Below are 27,327 nucleotides of genomic sequence, written 5' to 3' on the forward strand. Positions count from 1 at the left end.
GCAAAGTTTTTGTTTAACCATTTAATGACCTGAGCTAAATGCAGAAAGCTTTTCTAAAAACATGAACCACGTTACAGACTTGATTCTGAGGAAAAAAAACAAATCAAGTAGAACAAAGAAATCTAAATATTTGATTTCTTTTATTAAAGGGTTTCTTTAGCGAGCCTTTTGATTCTGATCTACAAAGTCTTACTAATTTTAAATCTATATTTTAAAAAACACGACAATTTTGGCCCGCAAGAAAAAAAGTTTGGACACCTCTGAGCTAGACACTTCACCCTGAATTGCTCCTGCTGCTTGCTTGCGGTGTATGAATGGGATCAAAAGTTATCCGCTGCTTGTGCTAAAGTCCTTCTAAAGTCGAGTGGAGGGGGTTGGATGGAGGAGGCGTGGCCTAACAGCAGGTTGTTTTTGTTTCATAATGGGGCTCATTGGCGACATCTACTGGATCTAAAAGTCACACATTCTTCCTTTTACCTGCTCTTTTGAAAAGTGTCTGGAGGTAACATTGTAACATTTGTTGTGAATTGTCACTTAACCAATAAAGATTGACTGATAAAAAATTAAATTAATAAAGAATAGCCATAAAATTAAATCTGCCTGAGAGATGTTTGATGATTCAACAGTGCGTGTCCGTGTCCGTGTGCGTGTGTGTGTGCGTGTCCGTGTGCGTGTGCGTGTGCGTGTGTGTGTGTGTGTGTGTGTGTGTGTCTTTAACAGTGTGACGCTGCTTCCTGCCGCAGACACCAGCCTCTCTCTCTCTCTCTCTCTCTCTCTCTCTGTCTCTCTCTCTGTCTCTCTCTCTCCCTCTCTCTCTCTCTCTCTCTCTCTCTCTCTCTCTCTCTCTCTCTCTCTCTCTCTCTCTCTCACTCTCTCACTCTCTCTCTCTCTCTCTCTCTCTCTCTCTCTTCGCTGCGGCTGCCTGCCTGCTCAGAAAACAAAACCGACCACTTGAGGAACACAGACTCTTTACCGACAGCACCGGGACCGGACCGGACCGGGACACAGGATCAAATAAAGCCCACAGAGAGAGAGCGACAGGCAACATGACGGAGACCGCCAAAACCCACGTCATCCTGCTGTCCTGCGGCAGCTTCAACCCCGTCACCAAGGGACACATCCATATGTTCGGTGAGCATCCTCTGCGTGGCTGGGGAGGGGAGGGGTTTGTGTGTATGTGCTAAATAAGAATCACCTGGAGCCTGGATGAAAGTAAAACACACCTGAGCTTAAAAAAAACGGACAATCAGGGACGAGGTTTTGGTCGCTGTCCAGCAGGGTGGTGCTGAAACGGGCCACGGTTCACATCCGGCGCGATATTCAGGCAACTCAGAGAGAAACCCCCTGATTAATCACACATTCACGGTAAAAGGGAGCCTCGTTAATCTCAGCCTCGAGCCGCTTTTTAAGACGTTAAACGCGGAAATGTTCCGTTGAAGCCCCAGCAGGCCGCACGCAGCGTGTGGCGCAGCCCAGAAATGACGCCTCCCTGACGGCTCCTCCAGAAAGCAGCTCGGCCTCTCGGTCAGAGAAAGTGCAGATTAGTGATTCACGTCATCACATGTATGTGTTTTTAACATGTTTAAATGAACACGTGTCTCTGTGGTAGTGACTTAATAACCTTTGATCATGATAAGACAAGTCTCAGTTTGAAAGCTTAAATCTTTGATTATGATGTCATCATGCTGCCTCCAGTAAATAAATCATTGGTATAATAATGGACAGATAACGATCCAAAGGGGGCATTATTTTTAAAATTTTGAAACAGCGATACAGCCTTAAAGCCGGAACTCTTAATTTACACCAATCCTGTAGAGCTGTGGTTCTCAACTGGTGGGGCGGGACCCATAGGTGGGTCACAGATCCATTTTCAGTGGGTCACGAATGTGTGTTGTGTAAGACTGAACAAAGTCTAGGCTTTGTTCAGTTTCTTGCTTCTGTCACATGTTTGGTTCCGACTGAGGTCCAAACTTTCCAGGTCCCATTTTCCAGTAAATAGATCCGATCGGTCGAAAAGTTTCAGAAATTTGGATCGTGATTTTCCCCTTGAGGAGTTCGCTGTTGGCTTTTCTTCCTAAACCTTCCGCCATTGTTGTAGCTGCTCGCAGTCACATCTCCATACGACTCGACGCTGCCCCTAGTGGTTAAAACCGCCGCAGGATACGCAAGGCTGATGCCATGCGTTATCTTAGTTAGAAGCAGGTTCACTCCGGGCTTTAAAGGCTGCCGGTGTTGATATTTTGTAAATGTGATGGATTTGTTCTGTATAAAATATTAAAAACTTAAGTTATGATAAATACAGAATCAGGCGAGTGAACACTTAATGACATGTTTGCACTTCCTGTCGACCACTGGGTAAAGTCATATAAAAAAAACATTTCACAGTTATTGTTGTTTAGTAGAGCAGTTTTATATCTGGAGCCAGTAACGCTTCTTACTTTGGTACCATGGCAATGATGAACACTAGGGGGCAGCAATGTTTAGTATCAAGAGCCTGCTGTGTTTTCTATTTGGAGCCGGTGATGTTTCTTACTGTGGTACCAGAAACATTTTTCATTTGTGGTGCAGTCAATGTTTTGTACAAGGGGCAATAAATTGTAATTTGTTATGTGTCGTACTTTGGTGCCAGCAGTGTTTTGTAAATACATTGTTGAGAATTATTAAGTGTGCTAAAAGACTAAAACATGCATCTGGTTGGTCCAATGTCGTGATGTCCCTAAATATCTATCTATCTACATGGTGTTGGCATTGTTTTGTATATGCTACTGGAAGTTTTCAATAGGTGGAGCCTGCTGTGTTTTATATTTGGAGCCAGCAACGATTCCTCATTCACGGTGCAGGCGATGTTTTGTACGTTGTGTTACGGCCTCCTTTTCAAACTGATTAAAAGGAACAAAAGTGCTGAGCCAACCACGCATTGAGCCATCACTCTCAGTACCCCCCCCCCCCCCAAAAAAAAACTTCCTCAGAATTAAACTGAGCTAAGAGAAAACAAAAGAAGAGAAAAAACAAAGACAGCCCACTAAAACAACTAAAACCTAGAGTCTTTTTTAAGATTTAATTTTGGCCATTTTGTGCCTTTATTAGAGTCGGATTTGAACCTGGGCCGCCCACTTGGAGGCCTACAGCCTCCATACATGGGGCACGCACTCTAACCACAACCTCACCAGTGCCCCAAAAACCGTGCAATCTTAACATGCACAGGGGAATACATAAATAGCTTTTTTTGGGGAATAAGAGAAGAAACTTTGCCAAGCTTAATTTAAATCTGTTAATGGGTCATTTGATTTATGGAGGTGTGGTTTCAGTACTATCTCAGGGTTGGCTACGGTGGTCAGGGAGGGGTTCATGTGAGAGTGAGATCTGCTCATGGGGTCCAGATGTCCTGGAGACGCCCCTGAGTGTGGGGTTGATTGTTAATCTGCAGTGAGATGTCTCCTGCTGACTCATGATGACCTTTAGGGCCACAGGGACAGAAACAAACCGGAGTCCTGCTCTAAGAACAGGATCGTGGCTGTGGTTTCAGAGGCTGTGACGAGGTGTTATGATTCTGTTTGAGACATTTTTAAACCCGAACACACGAATAGTGCTGAGTTTAGATTCTACCAAGTAAATCAAGCCGTTTGCAAAGTGTTTGATTTCCCTCTGAAACGCAGTAAGAGTCGCACGAAATATGAATTCACAGCAGCTGAGTGAGCGTGCTTTGCTGTGTGTAATGATGCAGCTGCAGCACAGCAGCCATGTTCCCATCATGACCTATTTTCACCAGCAGCTCCTTCATCTCTGTGTCTTCCTCGGGGCCATGAAACCTCTTTATGAAGCGTTTTCTCCTCAGATGGAGGACAGGAAGCAGAGATGATTTCAGCACACAATAAAAGACGATGATTTTAAAGAAGAATTCTGGATTCATGAATTCAGATTTTAAGCAGATTTTTTAATCCTGCAGCATGTAAACAGGCTGCAGCAGGTAAACAGGCTGTAACCTCTGCAGCAGGTAAACGGACTGTAACGTCTGCAGGTAAACAGAGTGTAACGTCTGCAGCAGGTAAACAGGCTGTAACGTCTGCAGGTAAACAGACTGTAACGTCTGCAGCAGGTAAACAGACTGTAACGTCTGCAGGTAAACAGAGTGTAACGTCTGCAGCAGGTAAACAGACTGTAACGTCTGCAGGTAAACAGAGTGTAACGTCTGCAGCAGGTAAACAGGCTATAACGTCTGCAGCGGGTAAACAGACTGTAACGTCTGCAGGTAAACAGACTGTAACGTCTGCAGCAGGTAAACAGGCTGTAACGTCTGCAGCAGGTAAACAGACTGTAACGTCTGCAGGTAAACAGAGTGTAACGTCTGCAGCAGGTAAACAGACTGTAACGTCTGCAGGTAAACAGAGTGTAACGTCTGCAGCAGGTAAACAGGCTATAACGTCTGCAGCGGGTAAACAGACTGTAACGTCTGCAGGTAAACAGACTGTAACGTCTGCAGCAGGTAAACAGACTGTAACGTCTGCAGCGGGTAAACAGACTGTAACGTCTGCAGGTAAACAGACTGTAACGTCTGCAGCAGGTAAACAGACTAACGTCTGCAGCGGGTAAACAGACTGTAACGTCTGCAGCAGGTAAACAGACTGTAACATCTGCAGCGGGTAAACAGTCTGTAACGTCTGCAGCAGGTAAACAGAGTGTAACGTCTGCAGCGGGTAAACAGACTGTAACGTCTGCAGGTAAACAGACTGTAACGTCTGCAGCAGGTAAACAGACTGTAACGTCTGCAGCGGGTAAACAGACTGTAACGTCTGTAGGTAAACAGGCTGTAACGTCTGCACGTAAACAGAGTGCAACGTCTGCAGCAGGTAAACAGGCTGTAACGTCTGCAGCGGGTAAACAGACTGTAACGTCTGCAGCAGGCAAACACAGTGTAGCGTCTGCAGCGGGTAAACAGACTGTAACGTCTGCAGCGGGTAAACAGGCTGTAACGTCTGCAGCGGGTAAACATAGTGTAACGTCTGCAGCATGTAAACAGAGTGTAACGTCTGCAGCAAGTAAACAGACTGTAACGTCTGCAGCATGTAAACAGACTGTAACGTCTGCAGCAGGTAAACAGACTGTAACGTCTGCAGCATGTAAACAGACTGTAACGTCTGCAGGTAAACAGACTGTAACGTCTGTAGCGGGTAAACAGACTGTAACGTCTGCAGCAGGTAAACAGACTGTAACGTCTGCAGGTAAACAGACTGTAACGTCTGCAGCGGGTAAACAGGCTGTAACGTCTGCAGCGGGTAAACAGGCTGTAACGTCTGCATCATGTAAACAGACTGTAACGTCTGCAGGTAAACAGACTGTAACATCTGCAGCGGGTAAACAGGCTGTAACGTCTGCATCATGTAAACAGACTGTAACGTCTGCAGGTAAACAGACTGTAACGTCTGTAGCGGGTAAACAGACTGTAACGTCTGCAGCAGGTAAACAGACTGTAACGTCTGCAGGTAAACAGACTGTAACGTCTGCAGCGGGTAAACAGGCTGTAACGTCTGCAGCGGGTAAACATAGTGTAACGTCTGCAGCATGTAAACATAGTGTAACGTCTGCAGCATGTAAACAGAGTGTAACGTCTGCAGGTAAACAGACTGTAACGTCTGCAGCATGTAAACAGACTGTAACGTCTGCAGCAGGTAAACAGACTGTAACGTCTGCAGCATGTAAACAGACTGTAACGTCTGCAGCATGTAAACAGACTGTAACATCTGTAGCGGGTAAACAGGCTGTAACGTCTGTAGCGGGTAAACAGACTGTAACGTCTGCAGCAGGTAAACAGACTGTAACGTCTGCAGGTAAACAGAGTGTAACGTCTGCAGCAGGTAAACAGGCTGTAACGTCTGCAGGTAAACAGACTGTAGCGTCTGCAGCAGGTAAACAGAGTGTAACGTCTGCAGCAGGTAAACAGGCTGTAACGTCTGCAGGTAAACAGACTGTAGCGTCTGCAGCAGGTAAACAGACTGTAACGTCTGCAGGTAAACAGACTGTAACGTCTGCAGCAGGTAAACAGGCTGTAACGTCTGCAGGTAAACAGACTGTAGCGTCTGCAGCAGGTAAACAGACTGTAACGTCTGCAGGTAAACAGGCTGTAACGTCTGCAGCAGGTAAACATACTGTAACGTCTGCAGCATGTAAACAGACTGTAACGTCTGCAGCATGTAAACAGACTGCAGAAAGAGTCAGAAACAGAAAGCAGACGACGCCGTCGAAGCACAGATTTCAAAATAAGAGCCCGCAGCTACGGGACAAAAGAAGCTGCTGAAGGGTCGGTCTATTGTTCAGTTGTTCATTTAGTTTTAGGGTTTAACTGATAGTGGCAGCCTGAAGACACAACTGAGGGATTTCAGCCCGTTCTGCCTTCATATCCAATAATCTGAGACCAGAACAGAGGGCTGCACCTTCGCCCCCTTCACTCATACCGCTTACTTCCTAGTTCAGCTGCTTCACGTATGAATAACCAGAGGTCAGACTACAGACTACTGTCCAACGCAGTAGTATGCAGTATTTCACTAACAAGGACCACACTAAGATAGATAATGATTTAGAATAGTTTTATGTTGTATGCATGACGGAAATCGAAATGATGAGCGAGGTTGGATGATGGGTAGATTGAGGGTGGCGGGATGTGGGATGAAGGTGGGGGGGGGGTAAGAGTTGAGGGACGAAGAGATGGAAGTAAGGGGATGAATGGATGAATGGAAAGTTTGGGAGGTGAATGGAAGAAGGAAATGGTCTTGTGTCAGCGTGAGGGAACCAGAGGGTATGTAGTAGGCGGTTTCTGTACAGGATTTGAACGTCTTCTTCTTCTGATGAATGTCCGGCAGGTTGTAACTGTAAAGTGTGATGCTGCCCCCGGAATCAAGAAGTTTCTCCTGCAGCGCCTCAACCTTTTCAATCAGAAATGTCAGTGAAAAGAAGTACAGTTCAGGCTTCGCTTCTCCTGTGTGAATGCGCCGCACCAAACACTGACATTGGGGCGGTAATTCCCGAGAGATTCTGATATAATTAATGTGAACCGGATGATTTTTCAGAAACGTTACAGAAGTTGTTTGCTACAAGATTCATTCTTTGTTCAAACACAAAGAAGTGAACGTCTGGTTCATGTTGATGTCATAAATATTGAGCATTTTAAGACTTTTGAGCATGGGGCCAGAGCTGAAGTGTTTGTTGTTGGGTGAAAAGATGAAGAACACCGTCATGTTTTCATGTTTTTCATGTTTGTGTTTTTGTGTGTCTGCAGAAAAAGCCAGAGAGTACCTGCACAAAACAGGTCGTTTCATCGTGATCGGAGGAATCATCTCCCCGGTGCACGACTCCTACGGAAAACCTGTGAGTGAAAACATCAGCTTTATACTCACACGCGCACACACACACAAATGCACACACTCACACACAGGTTTAATATCCTCCGAATGAAGCAGAGAAAACGTGAGTTCAGACATCTGATCGTGTGTGTCATATAATGAACATATTACTGATGACATCATATCCAGCAGATACCAGTGTGTGTGTGTGTGTGTGTGTGTGTGTGTGTGTGTGTGTGTGTGTGTGTGTGTGTGTGTGTGTGTGTGTGTGTGTGTGTGTGTGTGTGTGTGTGTGTGTGTGTGCTGTTGTTTCCTACTGAAGTTAATGAAGCTCTTGTCCTACTTTTGCTGTGCAGCTGCAGAAACACATCATGAATAAAAGATGCTGCAGAAACAGTTTCACTCGTTGCTTCTCTCTGCAGACGTGATTTCAGCACGAAAACGTTACACAGAACTATATAACTGTTTGTTATTGGTGGAGATTAGAAATATCAATCATTGACTTCTAAATATGTTATCACCGCCGAAACAAACAGGTGACTCTTAACACCTCACAGACCGATAAACAAACTCTGAGGTCAGCTAAAGGTAATTATTTATGATGATTATTACGCTGGTTTCCATAGCCCTTTTTTATTTTACTAAACTAATCTGAGACCCCTGGGGATAGAGAAATGAGGCCATTGACGAAGTGCCACAACCTGCAGTTCCTCCAGTGTCCACTAGAGTCTGTCTCCTGCAGTGAGTCAGTCCCCATAGAGCCCCATGTTAAAATGTCCAACTTTACAGCTGCAGTTCCTCCAGTGTCCACTAGAGTCTGTCTCCTGCAGTGAGTCAGTCCCCATAGAGCCCCATGTTAAAATGTCCAACTTTACAGCTGCAGTTCCTCCAGTGTCCACTAGAGTCTGTCTCCTGCAGTGAGTCAGTCCTCATAGAGCTCCATGTTAAAATGTCCAACTTTACAGCTGCAGTTCCTCCAGTGTCCACTAGAGTCTGTCTCCTGCAGTGAGTCAGTCCCCATAGAGCCCCATGTTAAAATGTACAACTTTACAGCTGCAGTTCCTCCAGTGTCCACTAGAGTCTGTCTCCTGCAGTGAGTCAGTCCCCATAGAGCCCCATGTTAAAATGTACAACTTTACAGCTGCAGTTCCTCCAGTGTCCACTAGAGTCTGTCTCCTGCAGTGAGTCAGTCCCCATAGAGCCCCATGTTAAAATGTACAACTTTACAGCTGCAGTTCCTCCAGTGTCCACTAGAGTCAGTCCCCATAGAGCCCCATGTTGAAATGTTTAACTTTACAGCTGCAGTTCCTCCAGTGTCCACTAGAGTCTGTCTCCTGCAGTGAGTCAGTCTTCATAGAGCCCCATGTTAAAATGTACAACTTTACAGCTGCAGTTCCTCCAGTGTCCACTAGAGTCAGTCCCCATAGAGCCCCATGTTGAAATGTTTAACTTTACAGCTGCAGTTCCTCCAGTGTCCACTAGAGTCTGTCTCCTGCAGTGAGTCAGTCCTCATAGAGCTCCATGTTAAAATAAACATGTTTACATCCTGGCAGGGGTGGCGATTTTAAAACATTACTACTAATGTTAGTATATTAGCACCCTCTAACAAATCAACACATTCTGTTTCATTAAATGTCCAATAACTAATGTTAGCTGACACATCACACAACAAGACAAAGTTACAAAAGATAGTTAGACACTAACTTTATGAACATCCATTGTGAGTAACCCAGTTAGCTTAAAGGCTTTATATGTGATTTTTTTGATCCAGCAGATGTCGCCCTTGAGCACCAGCATGAAACCAAAACAACTCGCGCTGCATTGTTGTGTTAGCATGCTAATGCTAGCGATCTTTATTATGCTGGTATCTTCACACTGCATGTAAATTTACCTGAAATGAGCGTGATCTAGAAACACAGTTAAGCAGTGAGTACAGTATGTTATTCTTCTTTTCTCTAGTCCCTCAATTAAACAACTTTTATACACGAGGGGAGGAGTCAGCCGGCCGTCCCGGCGATGTAAACAAACTGAAGATAGGACTCTGAAAACTCTGAAAACATCACAGACAATGGGACTCGGGTGTTACACCCATTGTAGACAGTCATGACTCACAGTTATTTTCAGAGGAAAATTTCTATTACATTTAAGTGTGAAAAATCACTTATAAAGCCTTTAAGCTCTAAAAACCAGATTGAAAACTGCTCTTTGTGATGCTTTTATTTTGCTTACCGTATTGCTGTATGCCTCAGTCTCTTTATGTCCGGTCTTCATATATAATGTGCTTTTATTTTGAAAAACTGCAAAGGGGAATTCTGTGACATTGTAAAGTTACGGGAGTAAACAAATACAGCTAAAAGAACAACCAAGAGGAGAAAATGTTACACTTACGTTGTTTTGTGAGGTGGATTTATCTTAAAAACATCTTTCAGAAGGATGCTACATGTAGCATGTATTAATTTGTTAGCTCTGAGCTCTGACTCAACCAGTTATGAGTGACAGGAGGATTAAATCCACGTAACTTTACCGTGCTTCAACTGTAACCGAACAGCTATGATTGGCTTAATTGTCACTTAATAAATCTTACGTGACCAATAGGTTTTCATCAATGACTCCACTGGTAAAAAGTCGTCGCAACACCCGCAACACCCACGGGTGAGACGCGCATCCTGTTTACATTATATCAAGGCTTAATGGTATGTAAAATTAGGGGGCGTGGCCTCTTTGAGTGACAGGTGGGAGCTGCAAGCTGTGTTCTAAGTGTCACCTCAGCTAATTCAGTCCTTGAACTTTAACCTCTTGGCCGTGTTTGTTCTGTGGGAGCCTTTTCGAGATTTATTCATGTACATATCAGACAAATAATCTGACGTCACAGTGGCTAGTCCAGGTGTGCCAAATGACTACGCCTGACAGGAATTGGACTTGACAGACTCTAGATTCTCCACTGCTGTCACTCAGTGGTGACGGATCAACAGGAGCTCCACAGCTGAAACAGAACGCCGGGACTGTAAATTATGGAATCTGTCCAGAAGATGTCAGTGTTGTTGAGTCGCTAATAATCTCAAAGTTATTTTATGAACCTTGAACCTGATAAACTGTAGCTCTAGAGAACATGGATTAATAATTAGTGATAAATCTTCTCCCCCTTAGCTGACACACCTGAGACAACCTGGACAAAGGTTGTTATTCTGCGACACTGAGAGAGGACACACTGACGGACTGACATTTAGATTCACCTTCAGAGCAAAACCAGACAGCTGCAGGAGAGAAAACTGGGAAAACGAGAAATACAAGGATACTGGAAATATCTGCACTTTAACCTGAAACTGAATCTAAAAACCGAATGAGAAATTAAGAAGAACAAAGAATACAGATCGGAATAACTTTCAGTGACAGGGAGCAAGTATCAGTTATTTGTCTGCTGCGTGTTCAGCTCGACTCTGAGATAAAATGGCGTCCAAGTTAGAGGAAAATCTGAGCTGTCCAGTCTGCCTCTAGATCTTTAAAGATCCAGTCATCCTCTCCTGCTTCCACAGCTTCTGTAAAGACTGTCTGCAGAGCTGCTGGAAGGAGAAGGAGAATAAGAAGTGTCCAGTTTGTAGAAAACAGTCAAAGAAAAGAGTACCTCCTAACTTTGCTTTAAAGAACCTGTGTGAGAGTTTTGTGCAGGAGAGAGATCAGAGAGCTTCAGAGGATCTCTGCAGTCTGCACTCTGAGAAACTCAAACTCTTCTGTCTGGACCATCAGGAGCCGGTGTGTGTCGTCTGCATTACTTGAGAAAAACACAGCAAACACACAATCAGACCCATCGATGAAGCTGCTGGACAACACAAGAAGAAACTTCAGGAAACTCTGGAGCCGGTAAAGAAGAAGTTAAAAGTTTGTGAACAAGTTAAAGTGAAGTTTGATCAAACAGCAGAACACATTCAGGTCCAGGCCCGACACACAGAGAGGCAGATTAAGGAGCAGTTTAAGGAGCTTCACCAGTTTCTAGAAGAGGAAGAGGAGGCCAGGCTGTGTGCACTGAGGGAGGAAGAGGAGCAGAAGAGTCAGAGGATGAAGGAGGAGATGGAGGCTCTGAGCAGAGAGATAGCAGCTCTTTCACACACAGTCAGAGACACAGAGGACGAGCTGAGAGCTGAAGACGTCTCATTCCTGAAAAACTACAAGGCTGCAGTGGAAAGAGTCCAGCAGCGCCCCCTGCTGGAGGATCCACAGCTGCCCTCAGGAGCTCTGATAGACCAGGCCAAACACCTGGGCAACCTGAGCTTCAACATCTGGAACAAGATGAAGGACATGGTCTCCTACACTCCGGTCATTCTGGACCCAAACACTGCTAATCCAGTCCTCATCCTGTCTGAAGATCTGACCTGTGTGAGACCAGGAGAGAGACAGCAGCTTCCTGATAATCCAGAGAGGTTTGACTCTTACAGGTCTGTCCTGGGCTCTGAGGGCTTTAACTCAGGGACTCACAGCTGGGACGTCCAGGTTGGAGACAATACATACTGGGTACTGGGTGTGTTAGCAGAGTCTGTAAAGAGGAAGGGAGACAAATGGTCTGGATTTTGGTTAATATGTTTCTATGATGATAAATATGAAGCAGTCTCCACATCACATCCAGTCACTGATCTCTCAGTGAAGAAGAAGCCTCAGAGGATCAGAGTGAATCTGGACTGTAACAGAGGAGAGCTGTCGTTCTCTGATCCTGATACTAACACACACATACACACCTACACACACACTTTCACTGAGAGGATGTTTCCATTCATTAGCACTGGTGATAAACTAAAGATTTTACCAGAGAAGATCTCTGTGACTGTGGAACACTAATACATGATGATGATGATGTTCTGAATCTTCGTCTCTGATTCTCTTAGGGTTGTGTGACTGCGTTGTCATGGTGATGGTGATGTTGTTTTATTAAATCATTCGTTATAACTTTGAGTATTTCCACAGCAGGTAAAATCTTGATCCTGATTGGTTGGTTTGTTGGAGTCTATTTAAAGATAATCTGCTCAGCGTGTTAACTGGTTAACTGTCATCTGTTGCTTCAGCTGCTGTGAATGTTTGATTTCAGACTTTTTCACTTGAACTCTAAGGAGTCCCTGAAGGCATCATCTGTATCTTTGTGTGCATTATGAGTTATTATCCTGCATGGAGAAAATAAAACAGTAATGATTATTATCTGATCTGAAATCACTCTACAGTTGTAGAATAATAACTTCAGATCATCACGTTTTACTCTTCTTACTAAATCATAGTTCCATCTTTAATCTTGTTGGTGTAGTCAGGGCTGTAACCAGGGTTTAGAAAATAGTGAGGTCCAGAATTATTTCTGTTAATATTGAATTGAATTTATTTATTTAATAGGGACAATGCAATTTAACATAATTTCAATACAAAGCATGAAATTGATGTGCTGCATAAAGAGTCTATAGCTATTGCTAATTTCCAACTTGTGTCCCAAGTTGGGCCTTTGTGTAAACAAACAGATTAAAATGTATAACATTCAGTTACATAAAACCCCATAACACAATATGAGGATACATTAAAATACATGTACAACAATACAAATGCTATAAACCAGTTTAAAATAAAGTTTGAAGATATTAATTAAAAGTGGGTACAGCTCTGGCTTGCTTTGAGCATTTCACCGGTTTTGTAAAAGATTTTAAGTTGGACATCAATTTTATTTCAGGTGGTAATGTGTTCCAGAGTTTGCAGCCTTTGATGGAGAAGGCTGATTGACCAAACGTAGATCTACGATGTTGTACGCTACAGTCTCCATTCACAGTGCTTCTTGTTAGCCCGTTTCTGTCCTGTTTTCGAACATATCTGGAGAAAGGTTCAGGGTCCAGATTGTTGATACATTTAAAAACAAGTTTGAGGAAACATAAATGCATAAAGCTCTCAAAACTGAGTAGATTGTGTTTTTTCAGTATGTGACAGTGATGCCACCAGACAGGGTTTTTGTCCATTATTTTCAGGGCCTGGTTGTATAGTGATGAGATGATTCTGATTGTAGAGGGTGAAGCTTGTAACCAAACTGTCATACAGTATGAGAAATGAGAGAAAATCATTGAATGCATGAACACCTGTGCTGCTTGAGTTGGTATGTAGTGTCTTATTAATTTAAAGCAGTTCAGGTTGTTCTTGATTGTTTTTGTGATTTTATTTACGTGTTTATCAAACTTGAGTTGTGGATCTAAAATGATTCCTAAGAACTTAAACTCACTAACTTCCTCTATTTCTCTATTCTTTATCTTAACGTTAAAACTTCCAGGTGAGCACTTTTTCCTAATGGAGAAACACATTTAAACTGTTTTATTCTGATTCAAAACAAGATGGTTGCATTCCAGCCACTGATGGACATTGCAAAGGTACTCAGTTAGGATCTCAGCTGCCTTGCTTGGTGACTTAACAGGAGCATATATAACTGCATCATCTGCATAAAGCTGGAAGCCGGCTACTGGACAGGATTTAGGCAAATCATTTATAAACAGACTGAAAAGCAAAGGGCCAAGAATTGACCCTTGGGGAATACCCATTTTATTGATTAAAGGAGAGTATTTTTCTTGGTCAACGTTCACACACGTCTCTATTGCTCTCTATTCTGAAGGTAAGACTCAAACCAGTCAATTGATTTTTTCGAGAAATTGAAAGATGGTAACTTAGACAGGAGAATGTCATGGTTGACAGTGTCAAACGCAGCTCCAACAACATAACCACCGTCAAGTGAATGCTTTACATTCTCAATGAAAAAACAATTTTTGAGTTTCTGTTGAATATTTTGGTCTGAAACCAAATTGTTGAGGATGTAAGAGTTGATTTGTCTTCAGATGGTCAAAAACCTGTGCCGCCACAACCTTTTCAAGTACCTTTGACATTACAGGGAGAATAGAGATAGGGCGGTAGTTGCTCACCAAATCGCTGTCACCTGTTTTAAAGATTGGTGTAATGACTGCCTTTTTCCAGTTATTCGGAAATGTACAAGTTCTAATTGATAAATTAATAAGATGAGTCAGAGGTGTAATCAGTATAGAGCTATATTTTTTAATGAATTGAGCATCCAAATTATAAACGTCATTAGCCTTAGAATTTGATAGTTTCTTGATTACTTCTGCACATTTTATTTCAGTTATCTCTTTAATACAAAAGGAATCGGATGATGTTGTGGACTCTGTGTTATTTGTGATTGCTGAACAGTCAAAATTTTGTGTTAATTCCTCAACTGATTTAATAAAATACTTATTCAATTCATGGGCCATTGTGGACTTGTCAGTGATGACTTTTCCATTAGTTTTTAGTTCTTTGATTCCTTTTTGGCCATGTGATTTATTGGTTAAGTTTTTTAAGTGCTTCCAAAGGGATTTGCTATTGCCTTTGGCATTTCCTATAAGTTGTGTGTAATATGAAGATTTTGCTTTGCGTAACTCCAGGACTACTTTGTTCCTTAGACTCTTGTAAAGAAGATGGTCGGTGGTAAGTTTAGAAGACAGTGGTGTTTTTAAAGCAAGATCTCATTTTTCCATGAGTTTACGCGTGTCATTATTTAGCCATGGTGGAGATGCCATGGTTTTGGAGTATTTTGAAAATAGTGTCATTAGAGCTGTAGTCATGGAGTCACAGCATGCATCCAGATTATCCATTTCTGATATTTGATCCCAACTAATATTCCTAAGGTCATTTTCAAATTGTGCAGTTTTTGATTTAGGAATGACCACCTTTACCGGGTCAGGATTGCTGTTACCAAAATATTGAAGACGCCTTTTTGTCAATTTCCTGACTGTGAGAGTCATGTTATGGTCAGACAGACCAGTTATTAAATTATGAGTTTTTGTTATCCGATCAGTTTTGTTGGTAAATACCATATCAATCAGAGTTCTAGTGGTGCTAGTGATTTTTGTAGGCCCCTTAATTACTTGCTTAATTCAATTCAATTCAATTCAATTTATTTTGTATAGCGTCAACTCATAACAAGTGTTATCTCAAGACACTTTACAAAAAGCAGGTAAAATACCTTACTTATTACTATGTTACAAAGATCCGGCCTATCCATCATGAGCACTTTAGCAAAGCAGCAAAAGTTACAGTGGTAAGAAAAAACTGCCTTATTAAAAAGCAGAAATCTTCGGCTCATGACGAAACAGCCTTCACAGGCCTAGACTGCGCCAGGGTTGGAAAGGGATAGGGGGAGAGATGGGATAAGATGCAGGAAGAGGGATAGGGAGCAAGGGGGTGGGGGGAGGCAGACCGTCCATCAACAATCCGGTGGGGAGGGGGGGTGGGGTTGTTCTGGCAGGCCGTCAACCAACGATCTTGAGGAGCCTAAGAGAGCTCAAGAGCTCTCAGGAAAGTAAGTGGTTAGTGACTGAGATTTACAGATAGATACATGTAGTAATATGATGTACTGTATATGCACAGAGAGAGAGAGAGGAGCTCAAGGTGCCAGTTCCCCCGGTAGTCTAAGCCTATAGCAGCATAATTAAGAGCTGGTCTACACCAGCACTAACTATAAGATTAAGGTTAAACTTTGACATAATGACTTTTAATTTGTTTTTGCTGTCTTTGTCTAACCAGTTAATGTTGAAGTCACCATAGAGAATTGTTTCTTTGCAAGTATCTAACCTCTTCAATACATCTTGAAGTTCATTGTAAAAGGAAACACTAGATGACGGTGGGTTATACAGAACAATTATATTAAAATTCATTTGAGGTGAAAGAATAACATTAAGAGCTAAAGATTCAAAAGGAGTTTCTAATTGTATTTGTTTGCATTTAAACCTATCTTTAATAAAAAGCAGTACTCCCCCACCCCTACCTAATTGTGTATAACCAGGGACATCAATCATGTTAGTTGGTATATTGCTATGCAGCCATGTTTCAGTAAGGCAAAGATAGTCCAAGTTTGATTCTGACAACAAAGAGTGAATCTGATCTATTTTTGGAACTATACTTCGGATGTTTAAATGCCCACCAAGAATGCCTTTAGGTTTAAATTTTAAATTCCATAACACTTTGGCATGGTTTACTGTCTGAAAGAACAGCAATTGTTTTTGCTTTTGCCCTGCGCGGCATACAGTCTTTCCAAAGCCCGTTTGCTAACGTGCTTCAGCAGTTCCCTTGGCGGTGCACACTGACACAGATACGGCTTTCAGTTCCGACAGTTTGTATTTGCCTGTGTCAAGTCCACATGCATAATTGGGTTCCGTTTCAGCGCTGGATGGCGGGTCCGGCAATTCACTACAATCTATGGGACTGACAGTGGCCTGTTTTGTTTTAGCCCCTGCTTTCGGCTCTGACAGTTTGTTTGTGTATGCGTCTGTGCCGACGTGTCTGTGCCGACGTGTCTGCACTGACGCGGTTTGTGTGTGTCAGATCCAGATCGAACAGACTCACCACCTAGCGATTCCTCCGCCGCTGTTCTCGCAGTACTCCGCCGGACATGCTGAACCTTGGCTGGCAGGATATGGGGCACTTGTCCTGCATCCGAGTTGCATGATTTTCCAACAACTGGTGGTCCGGGATTAAGATGTGTGTCGCCGGCCAGGAGTAGTAGAACCAAGATAAGACTTTGCACGCGTCCCTTGCTGAGCCGTGTTGAAAGTTGTTTGGTGTTTTTTGTTTTTGCATATTTAATCTGTCCCTTTAGTAAACAGGCAGAGTACAGGGTGAGATGTCCATGTCCAAAATAATAAAGTTTTGTTTAGTCAACATGATTAGCCGACCATGTTAAGCTTGATTCGGTGTGATTTTCCTTGTGTTGCAAGCAGTGTCCAATTAAAACCATCAGGATCAAATAGCAGAAGAACAACAAGCAGACTTTTCCTCGGTCAAACAACTTCAATTTCTGATTTTTTCGTTGCTTAAAGTTTTCCTTCGGATATTTTCCTTTACAGTTAAAAAGTTCCAGGAAAAAGCGCAATAATACATTAAAAAATGACAAGTGCAGGAGGACTGGAGTGGAGCCCAACAAACCACTCGCGTCCTCTGCAGCCATCTTGGAATATATCGTATTCAAGGCATTTTGGTATGCAAGATTCATGGCCAAATGATACCTTCAAATTCAACAGAAGCTAAACACCCAACCAACACAAACTCACACACACATTCACTTCCTATATGTAAAGTGAATGATCTGTAGATCATGTGCAGCCCGAACCACGGGTGGTTATCCAAACAGAGCATCCATTACATTCAAAAGTAAACATTTTAAGCAGCTTTCATTTCTTTTCCTGCATTCTGGTCAGTTTTTATTCACCATTTTTTGTTTTGTTTCCACAGAACTTTATGATTCTTATCTCGTCTTTTTGTGTCTTATGCACAATAATGAATGCATTCATTGAATATTTTATAAACATGTGGACTGGACAGTTGACTCTGCACTATTCCAGCCCTGCAAAGTTTCTGTTTACAAGTAGCCAATATGTAAAAGTGATATATAATTTAGTACGGCATTATTTTGTTTATGAACTTGTAAGAATGGCAAACTGTGAACTTTTAAACATGATCCAGATTGTGATTAATTTTCTGTGACAAATGGTCATACAGTGATCTTATCTGTGATGTTTTTATTGGTTTATTGTTGTTTTTGTTTTAAGAGGGGTTAGGACAGTTTGATGACTATCGCACTTGAGAAAGAGAGAGAGAGAGCAGTCGGATGCTCCAAGTAGCTCAACATTACTCCTGTTTTTAAAAGTTTGAGTCATTCTGGAGCTTCATCCTACAAAGGTATGGCTCCGTAGATTTGTTATCATGTTTGAAATGTCAAATATCAGACCTGAAGACTGTCTTTGTCAAAGCTTTTGTTCATGTTTCTTTACCATCTTCATCTTCAGTGGATGAAACGTCCTCTGAAGAATCCAAACTAAGAACGCTTTATGTTCTTTGAAAACAACAAAGAGTTCAAAATAAAGAGTCAAAATATCTGGTTAGTGTGAATCCTCTTTCACCTGTAATCACTCATCAATCAAGTATTTCTACACTTCATCTGAATCCGTCTTTATAACTCGTGTTGTGTGTTTTATTGATGCTTGTAAATGTCATCATGGACGACTCTTTCTCCTGACAGAATGAGTTTGTCTCTGTGATTCATAATAAAGTTATTCTTATTAATTCAGGTGTTTCTTTAACTCCAGTCTGAACCTGCGACATGTGAAATCAAGTCGATCAGTGTCGTCTCTGACTCGTCCATCAGGTCGGACAGGAGAAAAGAAATGTCCTGAAGGGAAAGAGTTTGATTCAGAGATCTAACGAGCTCTGGAGAACACGGGTTCATTATTGAAGGTTAACCACCTGATGAACATCACATGTCAGTTATTGAACACTTTAACCGTTTGAAGATTTATTAGAGGAGGAACAGCAGCTCACAGCGACACTTAAACCCCTCCACCACCTTAAGCTGATGATTCTTGGAGGGAACATAAAGCTCAAATGTTGGATCGCAGCATTCAAAGAGAGATGGTAATAAAGTCTTGGTTTGGAAGAAGGAAATAAACACTGTATTGTCTGATAGGACATCACAAAGGTCTGTTAATGAATAAACAACACAGGAGAGACGTAAGAGGATATAGTTTGACTTGAGTTTACGACTTTATGTGGTCAAAGATTAACCTATAGAACTTATACAGAGATATTCAGCTAACAGTTTGCTGAGCTTGATTACAAAACCTCAAAGCAAAAATGTGAGTTGAATCAAATTGCCACAATATGACTCTAATCGTACAAATTAACATTTTCATTAAACTGAAATACTTTGTGCTTTAGCCATTAATTCTCAGGCTGCTCAATAAGGCCTCAGAGGGTTCTGATTCTCCTCACGTCCTGAAGCTGCATCAGAAATTGTTCATTCAGAAAACAAAGTTTTGAAAAAGTTAGACAAAAAAGAGCTTGTACTTCATGTGTTTTTCTCTTTTGAAAAAATATTTCGTACCTGATCTCCTCTGGGGAAAAAAAGCCAAAAGTTATTGATATTAGTTACATATATGTATATATATATATATATATAGAGAGAGAGAGAGAGAGAGAGAGAGAGAGAGAGAGAGAGAGAGAGAGAGAGATATTAAACATTCTGTATTATCTTTTACCTTGCTTGTGATTAAATTAAGGTAAAATCATCCATTCTTTAAAATGAATAAACAAGCATTCATGAGGTGAAAGCCTGGGTAGACCCCCTCCCCCCATGAAAGAAGGGCCCCTCTTAGATGTGCAGACAACCCTCCAGCCTGCAAGTACCCTCATGGTAACTTCTTTAAAAACTAAATCAAAAACACATTTGAAGTGATATTATGGTTTAAGACATCACAAGTAAACATGGTATTACTATTTTGTATTTTTAAAATGACCAGAAAGACAAGGCCCCACTTGGTTGGATAGTGTCGACTGATAGTCCCCTCTTAGTCAGGTGTGTGTGTTCTCACAGCTACAACAAATGTCTGTTCATCTGAATAAAGGTCTTAAAAAACACCCCAACTCTTTGATATGAGTGTTTATTAAATACTTGGCGATTGTATCACAAACACACACGGAGGGAATTTTGCACATACATGTTGTCTGTAACTGTGCACACCTGTAGACTGACCTCGTGCCTGTTTGTTTGTGTTCAGGGTTTAGTGCCCAGCAGACATCGTCTCACCATGTGCCAGCTGGCTGTCCAGTCCTCTGATTGGATCAGGTGAGACACCTTTTTTATAGATTTTTTCCTGTATAGATTTTATTGACAGAAAAAATGGAAGGCAAATAACACACCCTACCACACACACATTTCCACATGCGTCATCTAAATGCCAATTTCTGTGAGATCTGGTTTGTTTTTGCAGGGTGGACCCCTGGGAGTGTTACCAGGACACCTGGCAGACCACCTGCAGCGTGCTCGAGCATCACCGAGACCTGATGAAGGTGAGGAGATATCCGTCTCCATCGAGGTGTTTTTAGAAAGGGGTATTTTAAAACCTAAATTACCCCTGTGACCAATAGGTACAAAAAGTTTAGAGTGTCTCCAGTAATGTCTGCAACATAATCCTTGATTTCAAAGTTGTTGTTTTTGTCTCTGACAGGCTCAGATTGTTGAACCCTGATCTTGCTTGCGTTTCAACAGCCAATCGTACGTAAGCCAGAGAGCAATAGCCTGTCAGCTACGTAATAATGTGACATCATAGCACGGCCAGACAAAGTAGCCAGCCAATAAATGAATCAAAGTAAACAAAGTGTAACAATGAAGGATGTCCAGCAGAGGTCTGCACCTCCAAGGTCGTCCATGGGGCAGTGCTACCAAAGGCATTCGTCCCACAAAAAACAACAGCAATGTAATTAATGTCTTGAAATGTTTGAGATATTTAAACATGGTAAGTTTTGCGCTGTCAAACAGGAAGTGACGATTCTTCCGACCAATCAACGGACTGCAGAGTGTCGAGTTCCGCCATTTAGGGTCGGATTGGTACGCTTGGCAACCCAACAGAAGGGTAGCAAGAAAGGAGGACAGTACAGATTGGTTGTTTTGGTGCCATTCCTAATTTTTGACAGTGGAAACATCAATAAATGCGTAACGTACCTCTAAGGTCCTTCTCTGAGAACACAGGCCTCCATTTGTGGAGCAGCTGAAACGCATGAGTTCCAGTCTACTTTGCTAAATAACAGATATTGGAGAGGCAACTGTAGACCAGAACCTCCTGTTAGATAGAACTATGTTTTTCTTAGGGCTGTCAAATGATATTTTTTATAAAATGTGATTAATTGCGATGAATTCCAATAGTTAATCGCAATTAATCGCATGTTTGAAATTGCAAAATTTCACATTTAAAAATAAAAATGGTAAGGCTTTTATTTGTTGTCCTGTCTTAAGCTAAGAGTACTTTACTTCCTGTGTGCTTTATTTTGAAATACAGTAAGGCCCTTCCTGTAGAGTGAAGGTTAGGACAGGAAGTTAAGCACAGAAACAGGAAGTGGTTAGGGATCCCAAAGTGACGTCAGACAGCTCAAAGGTCAATGTGTGATGTCGTAAGGTCAATGTGTGATGTCATGAGGTCAATGTGTGATGTCATCAGGTGGATATTACTGTCTGAGAGTTTGTTAAAGTGAAATGAGACATTCAAAGATGCAGCAGTGTCCTTCTTTTACATCACTGAGACTACAGGGAGACACTGAGGACGAGTATCTACGGAGAGCCTGAAGGGACAAAATAACATGAGATTAATCACAGTTCAGCCTTAGTTTCTGTCATTGAAGGCTGGTGGCTTGAAGAGAGAAAGAAGAGGCTGTTAATGGTTTTAAAAAAAGGAGTTTATCTTCTGAAATCATTCGACTTACACTATTCAAAATCAAGCAAGTAAATGATCATATAGAGTCCTTTCTTGTTTAATCTTCTGAAATCTAAGACTTCAACCTCTTTGATGGAGACCTAGTTACCATGGAAACCTTGAGCATATTCATTGCACGTCCATCTCTGTCAGTTATCTGCTGGTTAGGGTGTCAAAAATGTTCCTGTTGTTGCTGATCAAGATGTTTTTTTTGCTCCTCAGAGAGTCACTGGCTGTATTCTGTCCAACGTCAACACGCCATCAACCACTCCTGTGATTGGTCAGCCACAGAACCAGACCCCACCCATCTACCAGAACCACAGCAACATGAACCACAAGCCCACAGCGAGTGAGTCTTTATCCTCCACCTTCATCATTTATCCACCAATCAGGAGGTTTTGAGATTGTCTAATTCTTCTTCTGTCTCTTCTCAGTCAAAGTTTGGGGGAAGGTCAGTGAGAGTCTGGGGAAGATCTGCTGCGTCCGCCCTCACATGGAGCGCTTCACCTTCGTTGGTGAGTAGACACAACATCAGTGATTCCGGGAGAAACTTTCACATTCATAGAGAAAAAGAAGAAACATAAAGAATCAGCTAACCTCAGAGTTTAAAGATGACATATCCTCCTCCTCCTCTTCAGTCTAAATAAGTCTCAGAGCTCCTCAAAACATGTGTGTGAAGTTTCTTGTTCTAAATCCACTCTGATCCTGTATTTGATCATGTCTATAAACCCCTCTATTTCAGCCCTGCTCAGAACAGGCTGTTTCTGTGTCTGTACCTTTAAATATGTAAATGAGCTGTGTCTGACCACGCCCCCTCTCTGGAAGGGCTCGGGTGTACTCTGGTCTTTCTCGCTCCATGTCCTATTGTTTACGGTGACAAGGCAGACTCAGAGGGCAGAACAAACACCTAGCTGTGGGAGTGTCACCCACCTGGGGGAGGGGCTACTGCCCTTTGTGATGTCATGAAGGGAAAATCTCCAAACGGCCTGTTTGAGCACACATTTTCTGAAAAGTGGAGCAGGGTAAAGACGGAGAGGATGGACTTTTCTCATCATTGGGGGGTTTGTAGACAGACTAGAGACACATGTTAGAGTTAGAGGAACATGGAGAAGAGGATTTTACAGAATATGTGACCTTTAATAGATTCTATGCACCAGTAAACAACCATGGAAGTTCTCTGTTATAAGCCTTGACACAAACTCAGATTTAGATTAAGAGCTTACCTTTAGTGGTAGTCTATCTAACAACAGGAGCATGACTGGCGTGACGTTTCATGTTTGATATCCATCGAGTGTTTATTGAATTGCCAATGTGTTCTGTTCCGTTGTGTCAGATGAAAATGCAAATCTGGGGACAGCGATGAGATACGAGGAGATCGGTGAGTCGTCACTCTGGGCGTCATCAGACTCGTGTTTTGTGTTCTCTGGTTTCCTTCCTGCTCTGTTTGAATCCTTCTTGTTTGTTTTGTAGCCGGTAAACATGTTGTTTACTCAGTAAACATGTTGTTTACTCAGGCCGTGTCTCTTTCCTCCTGCCTGTTTGTCGTCTGTAGAGTTGCGCATCTTGCTCCTGTGTGGCAGTGATCTCCTGGAGTCCTTCTGCATCCCTGGCCTGTGGAAGGACAGTGATGTAAGCACACTGTAACCCCGCCCCCATCCACATAGCTCCACCCTCTTTACATCGTAGCTCCACCCTATAACAAACTACTCTGAACCCTGACATAATGATGTTAAAGTCGTGCAGATGTTTTTTTTTAAAAAGGAAACATCTGCAAAACAAAGTTACCTCCTGTAGCATGCAGCGGTCCTCTTCTCCCTCAGTGCTAATAAGCTAACCATGCTAACGTGAATGCTAGCTGTTAGCATGAGAGGATGAAGGAATTCTAGGGTCATTAAATCCTTGATAAAACTGGTCATTACTTTTCATCAGAAAAGTTTAACTGACATGATTTACTTCATGAAGCCTGGTTTATTGCGGGTTTTCCCATGATAACAAACAATTAACTGTCAACGTTTTATCGAGGGAAGAAATCATCGCAGGAAAACAAGGATTGTTATCTGTACTCACACATTTCAGAGAAGAATAAAATGCATGGAAGCTTCTGAGCAAAACCATGAAAAATGTGATTAACAAGCGCGTATTGAACCATGAATGCTGGACTGAACAGTTCTATATCATTTTGAGAAATGTTGCATTCTTAGTATGCCCTTATCTGCTTCGGGCTTCTGTACATTTACAAGGTGATGTATAATTAATCTTTTGACAGCCCTTTTATAAAAGTTTTTAATCAACAGCAACAGTTCATGAAAGTTAAACAGCAAACTTCCGAGTCCAGTTGGTAAATGGGTTTATAGTAAATATATCTTAAGGCCCTGACACACCAAGGAGATCGTCGGTTGTTGGACCGTCGGTGAACGGTCGTCGCCCTAGTTTTTGCGGTGTGTCGGCTGGTGCAACTTTTTGGCCAAGACAAAAGTTCTAGCTCTTTGCCGTCTGCTTGGTGTGTCAGGGCCTTTAAAGTCTCAGTTTTCACTTTTGTACCTTTGTGTCCCGAGGAGTCACTGAATGTTGTGTCTCGTTTGGTCTCAGATGGAGGTGATCGTTGGGGATTTCGGGATCGTGGTGGTTCCTCGTGATGGAGCCGACACGGAGCGGATCATGAATCACTCCTCTGTTCTCCGCAAATACAAGGTCAGATCACTGTGAACATCTTGTTCCTCCCAGGTCTCATATTAATATTTAAACTGTACGTCAAGAGAAGTGTTTGTCATCGTCGCATCTGATTTCTGTGTGTTGTTTCAGGACAACATCATCGTGGTGAAAGATGCCGTGAGCCACCCGATGTCCATCGTCAGCTCAACCAAGAGCAGGTAACTGGATTTACCTGCTGCAAACATCAGACTTAAGGTCAGGCTTTCCCAACTTTTGGGTCCTGACCACACGTGGGGTTGCATGGAATTCAAATGGGGTCGCCTGAAATGTGTATTTATTGATCAATAAAAAACAGAACTCAGGAGCCATTGTTCTTAATCCACCTCATCGTTCATGGCTTTGACTGGAAGCGTAATGAGCATGTGTGAAATGTCTCTGATTTCAGAGGAGCAGCTGTTTTTAAAAGTTTGCACTCTGAAACCCTTTTTCAGGCACCTGAAACGCCGTCGCCAACATACAACTGAATGTTACTGATTTTGGCCTAAACCATTTTGTAAACGGGGCCTTACATTTAACCACGGTTAGTCAAGGACGGAGACTTCGGTGGATTAAATGTTAAACAAAAAAAGGCAAAGACTGATTGTTTGTTTTCTCTCCATCAGACTGGCCCTGCAGCACGGTGACGGCCATGTTGTGGACTACCTGAATCAGCCCGTCATCGACTACATCCTGCAGAGTCAACTGTACATCAACGCCTCGGGATAGAGCCCGCCACCTGCACGCATGAGAACAGGGAGGGTGGAGCGGGGGGAGTGGGGCTACCTAGAACCACCATCATCTATCTGAATACCCCCCACCCTCCAAAACAAGAAAATAAAAAATAACGTCTTCTGTGTCAAACATTTACTCTTCTTTGAACTGTCGCTTTCCAACTCCAACAGGAGCCTTCGTGTCCCGCCTTCTGTCTGTGTCATGTGACCTTTCCATCAGGGATCGGAGGGGGGAGGGTGGGGGTCAGGGCGGGGCATTTTTGGATGAGATGGGGTAAACTCAAAGGGCTGCAGAGGTGTCATTGTGCATATATTTCCACTGCAGTGGTGACGGCAGTGTTTACTCACTCTGTTTGTTATCTGTCTGTATTCAAGTTTGGGGATGCATGACACACAGCCGGGCATGCTCAGTGTACCGACGGCAGATGGTAAAAAAACAACTCTTCTTCTGTATCAGGGTGGCGTTCAGTTTAAAGAACACAGGGTTTTTATGGGGGGGCCTCATGAGAGATGTGTTGATAAGGATGAGTGATTACAGGGATCTTTCTCACAGCTGTGAAAACACAGCAGATGAAAAGTAGACCCATTTGGATTTCCCTGCAGAAAAGGGGAATGCTGAAAGCTGAAATGCATCGCAAAACACTGCTAAACATTTAGGAATAATTTTGTGATTTGAAATTTGCGAGTAATCAAGCTGCCTCTAAAGTTTGATGGGCGCTGTTGTAACACGAGGTGGTCAGAGTTGTTCTTGCATGAAGCCCACTGTTTGCTCTGACGTCTGAAGGGAAACCTAGCACGTAGAGCTCAGTTCCCGTCTGTCACTGTAGCTAAAACTGTACATAATGACACATCTACCATAGTTCAGGTCAACTGTGTAACCTCCATGCTAAAGGTTTATCAACCCGAGGGTAACCATGGCAACAGTATTGATGCTCGAGGATGTGTTGGTGACTGAAGAAACTGAAGTGTATGTGGAGAAAGATTCATTGTGTTCATGCAGCTATTTTCCTCTGAAAACATCATCGGGCGGGAAGCTAACATGAGGCATTTTCACACATTTACTCCTGAAATTTTCAACTTCCTCAAAGCCCTGGTAACTTTGGGGTAAACCCTGAAAATTGGGGACATTTTAAGCAGTTTTGGGCATGTGTGGAAAGCGCTAATGCGATCATGATGCTGTGTTACATGAAGTAAATCCAGGTTAGCTGAGAATTGTTTTCACTTCAGCACTCGTTGACAAGTAAACAACTAATAAGACCTAAAATATGGAGGGAAATCAGGTTGTATTTTAAAGAACAGCAACATATTTAATTACACATTAGCTACCTTTTGAAAACAGATAATGCTGGATTTCAATCGATTCCTGAATAAAGTTACTATAGCTAACGTTACGTTAGCTAGAAAGAACGATAAGTAGTTGTTTGTTCCAAGCTCACATTATTTCAAGTGGGAATTTTAGTGTTTTTATTGTAAGGTTGTCAAAATCTTCTGTACTTCATTACATTTAGATCCCACTTGTTTTAAAACCACCCTCTTGGTTATTTTATTGATCGATTATATTGATAGTGACGAAACTTAAAAAAATCTTCAGATCTTAAGAGAAAGAGGGAGAGCAGCGGTGGGTCTTTCAAATTCACAGGTTGGCAGATACTGACTGTCTTGGACGATTCTGCATCAAAGCAGAGACAGAACAATATCAATTATTGCGGTACTGACGTCGCTTTTCGTGTTTCTGGCCGCAGCTTGACCTTTATAACTGATTTATTTTGGTTTACAATGTAAAGACATTTGTGTTGATGTTAATGTTCTAAAGTACTTACTGAATAATAAAAAGGGAGTTCATATTTATCTGACTGCTTGTCTTCATTGATGAAAAAGTAGCAGTCTGCAAGTTGAGGATGCAACATAACATTGAGTCAATTTGTTACAGGATGAGCGTAATCTAATCGTGAGACCAGTGAAGATGCACAACTCAGACACCTAGAGTCGATTCTCACTCAGGTCACCATGTGGTGGACTCTGAAGCTTCAGTGTTTATCCAGCTCTGCATGGGTCTGTAAACCTTTCTGTGTTCTAACCTCTCTCCATTTTTCAAAAGCATCTCCAATATTGATCCTAGTTTGAGCACGTTCCTGCTCGTGGAGCTTATTAGAAACATGCAGAGGCTTTTTAGGTCGGGTACAATCACTTCTATCTGAACCACTTCTCTTGCTTGCTTGATCATTCTCGATGCTTTGGATTGATTGCAATGGTCAGAAGCACCAAATCTACACGGCTAAC

General features: G+C 42.3%; 1 protein-coding gene and 1 pseudogene across 2 annotated transcripts; both read left to right on the forward strand.

The window, feature by feature from the left end:
- Positions 1 to 886: 886 nt before the first annotated feature.
- nmnat2 (nicotinamide nucleotide adenylyltransferase 2) lies at positions 887 to 26,895 on the forward strand. Of its 2 annotated transcripts, XM_020659039.3 has the most exons (11): positions 889 to 1,131; positions 7,271 to 7,359; positions 19,937 to 20,004; positions 20,150 to 20,228; positions 21,848 to 21,974; positions 22,060 to 22,140; positions 22,959 to 23,003; positions 23,178 to 23,254; positions 24,215 to 24,316; positions 24,428 to 24,495; positions 24,940 to 26,895. In XM_020659039.3, exons 1-11 carry the CDS (start codon positions 1,047 to 1,049, stop codon positions 25,040 to 25,042), a joined length of 924 nt encoding a protein of 307 aa, XP_020514695.1. In that variant the 5' UTR covers positions 889 to 1,046; the 3' UTR covers positions 25,043 to 26,895. The 2 variants fall into 2 exon arrangements, with proteins under 2 accessions (XP_065809536.1, XP_020514695.1); XM_065953464.1 differs by lacking the exon at positions 22,959 to 23,003 and having other exon boundaries at positions 887 to 1,131.
- On the forward strand, positions 7,367 to 18,258 carry LOC136178961 (E3 ubiquitin-protein ligase TRIM39-like; annotated as a pseudogene).
- Positions 26,896 to 27,327: the final 432 nt, after the last annotated feature.

This window comes from Labrus bergylta, chromosome 4 (genome assembly GCF_963930695.1).
Source record: "Labrus bergylta chromosome 4, fLabBer1.1, whole genome shotgun sequence".
Lineage (NCBI taxonomy): Eukaryota > Metazoa > Chordata > Actinopteri > Labriformes > Labridae > Labrus > Labrus bergylta.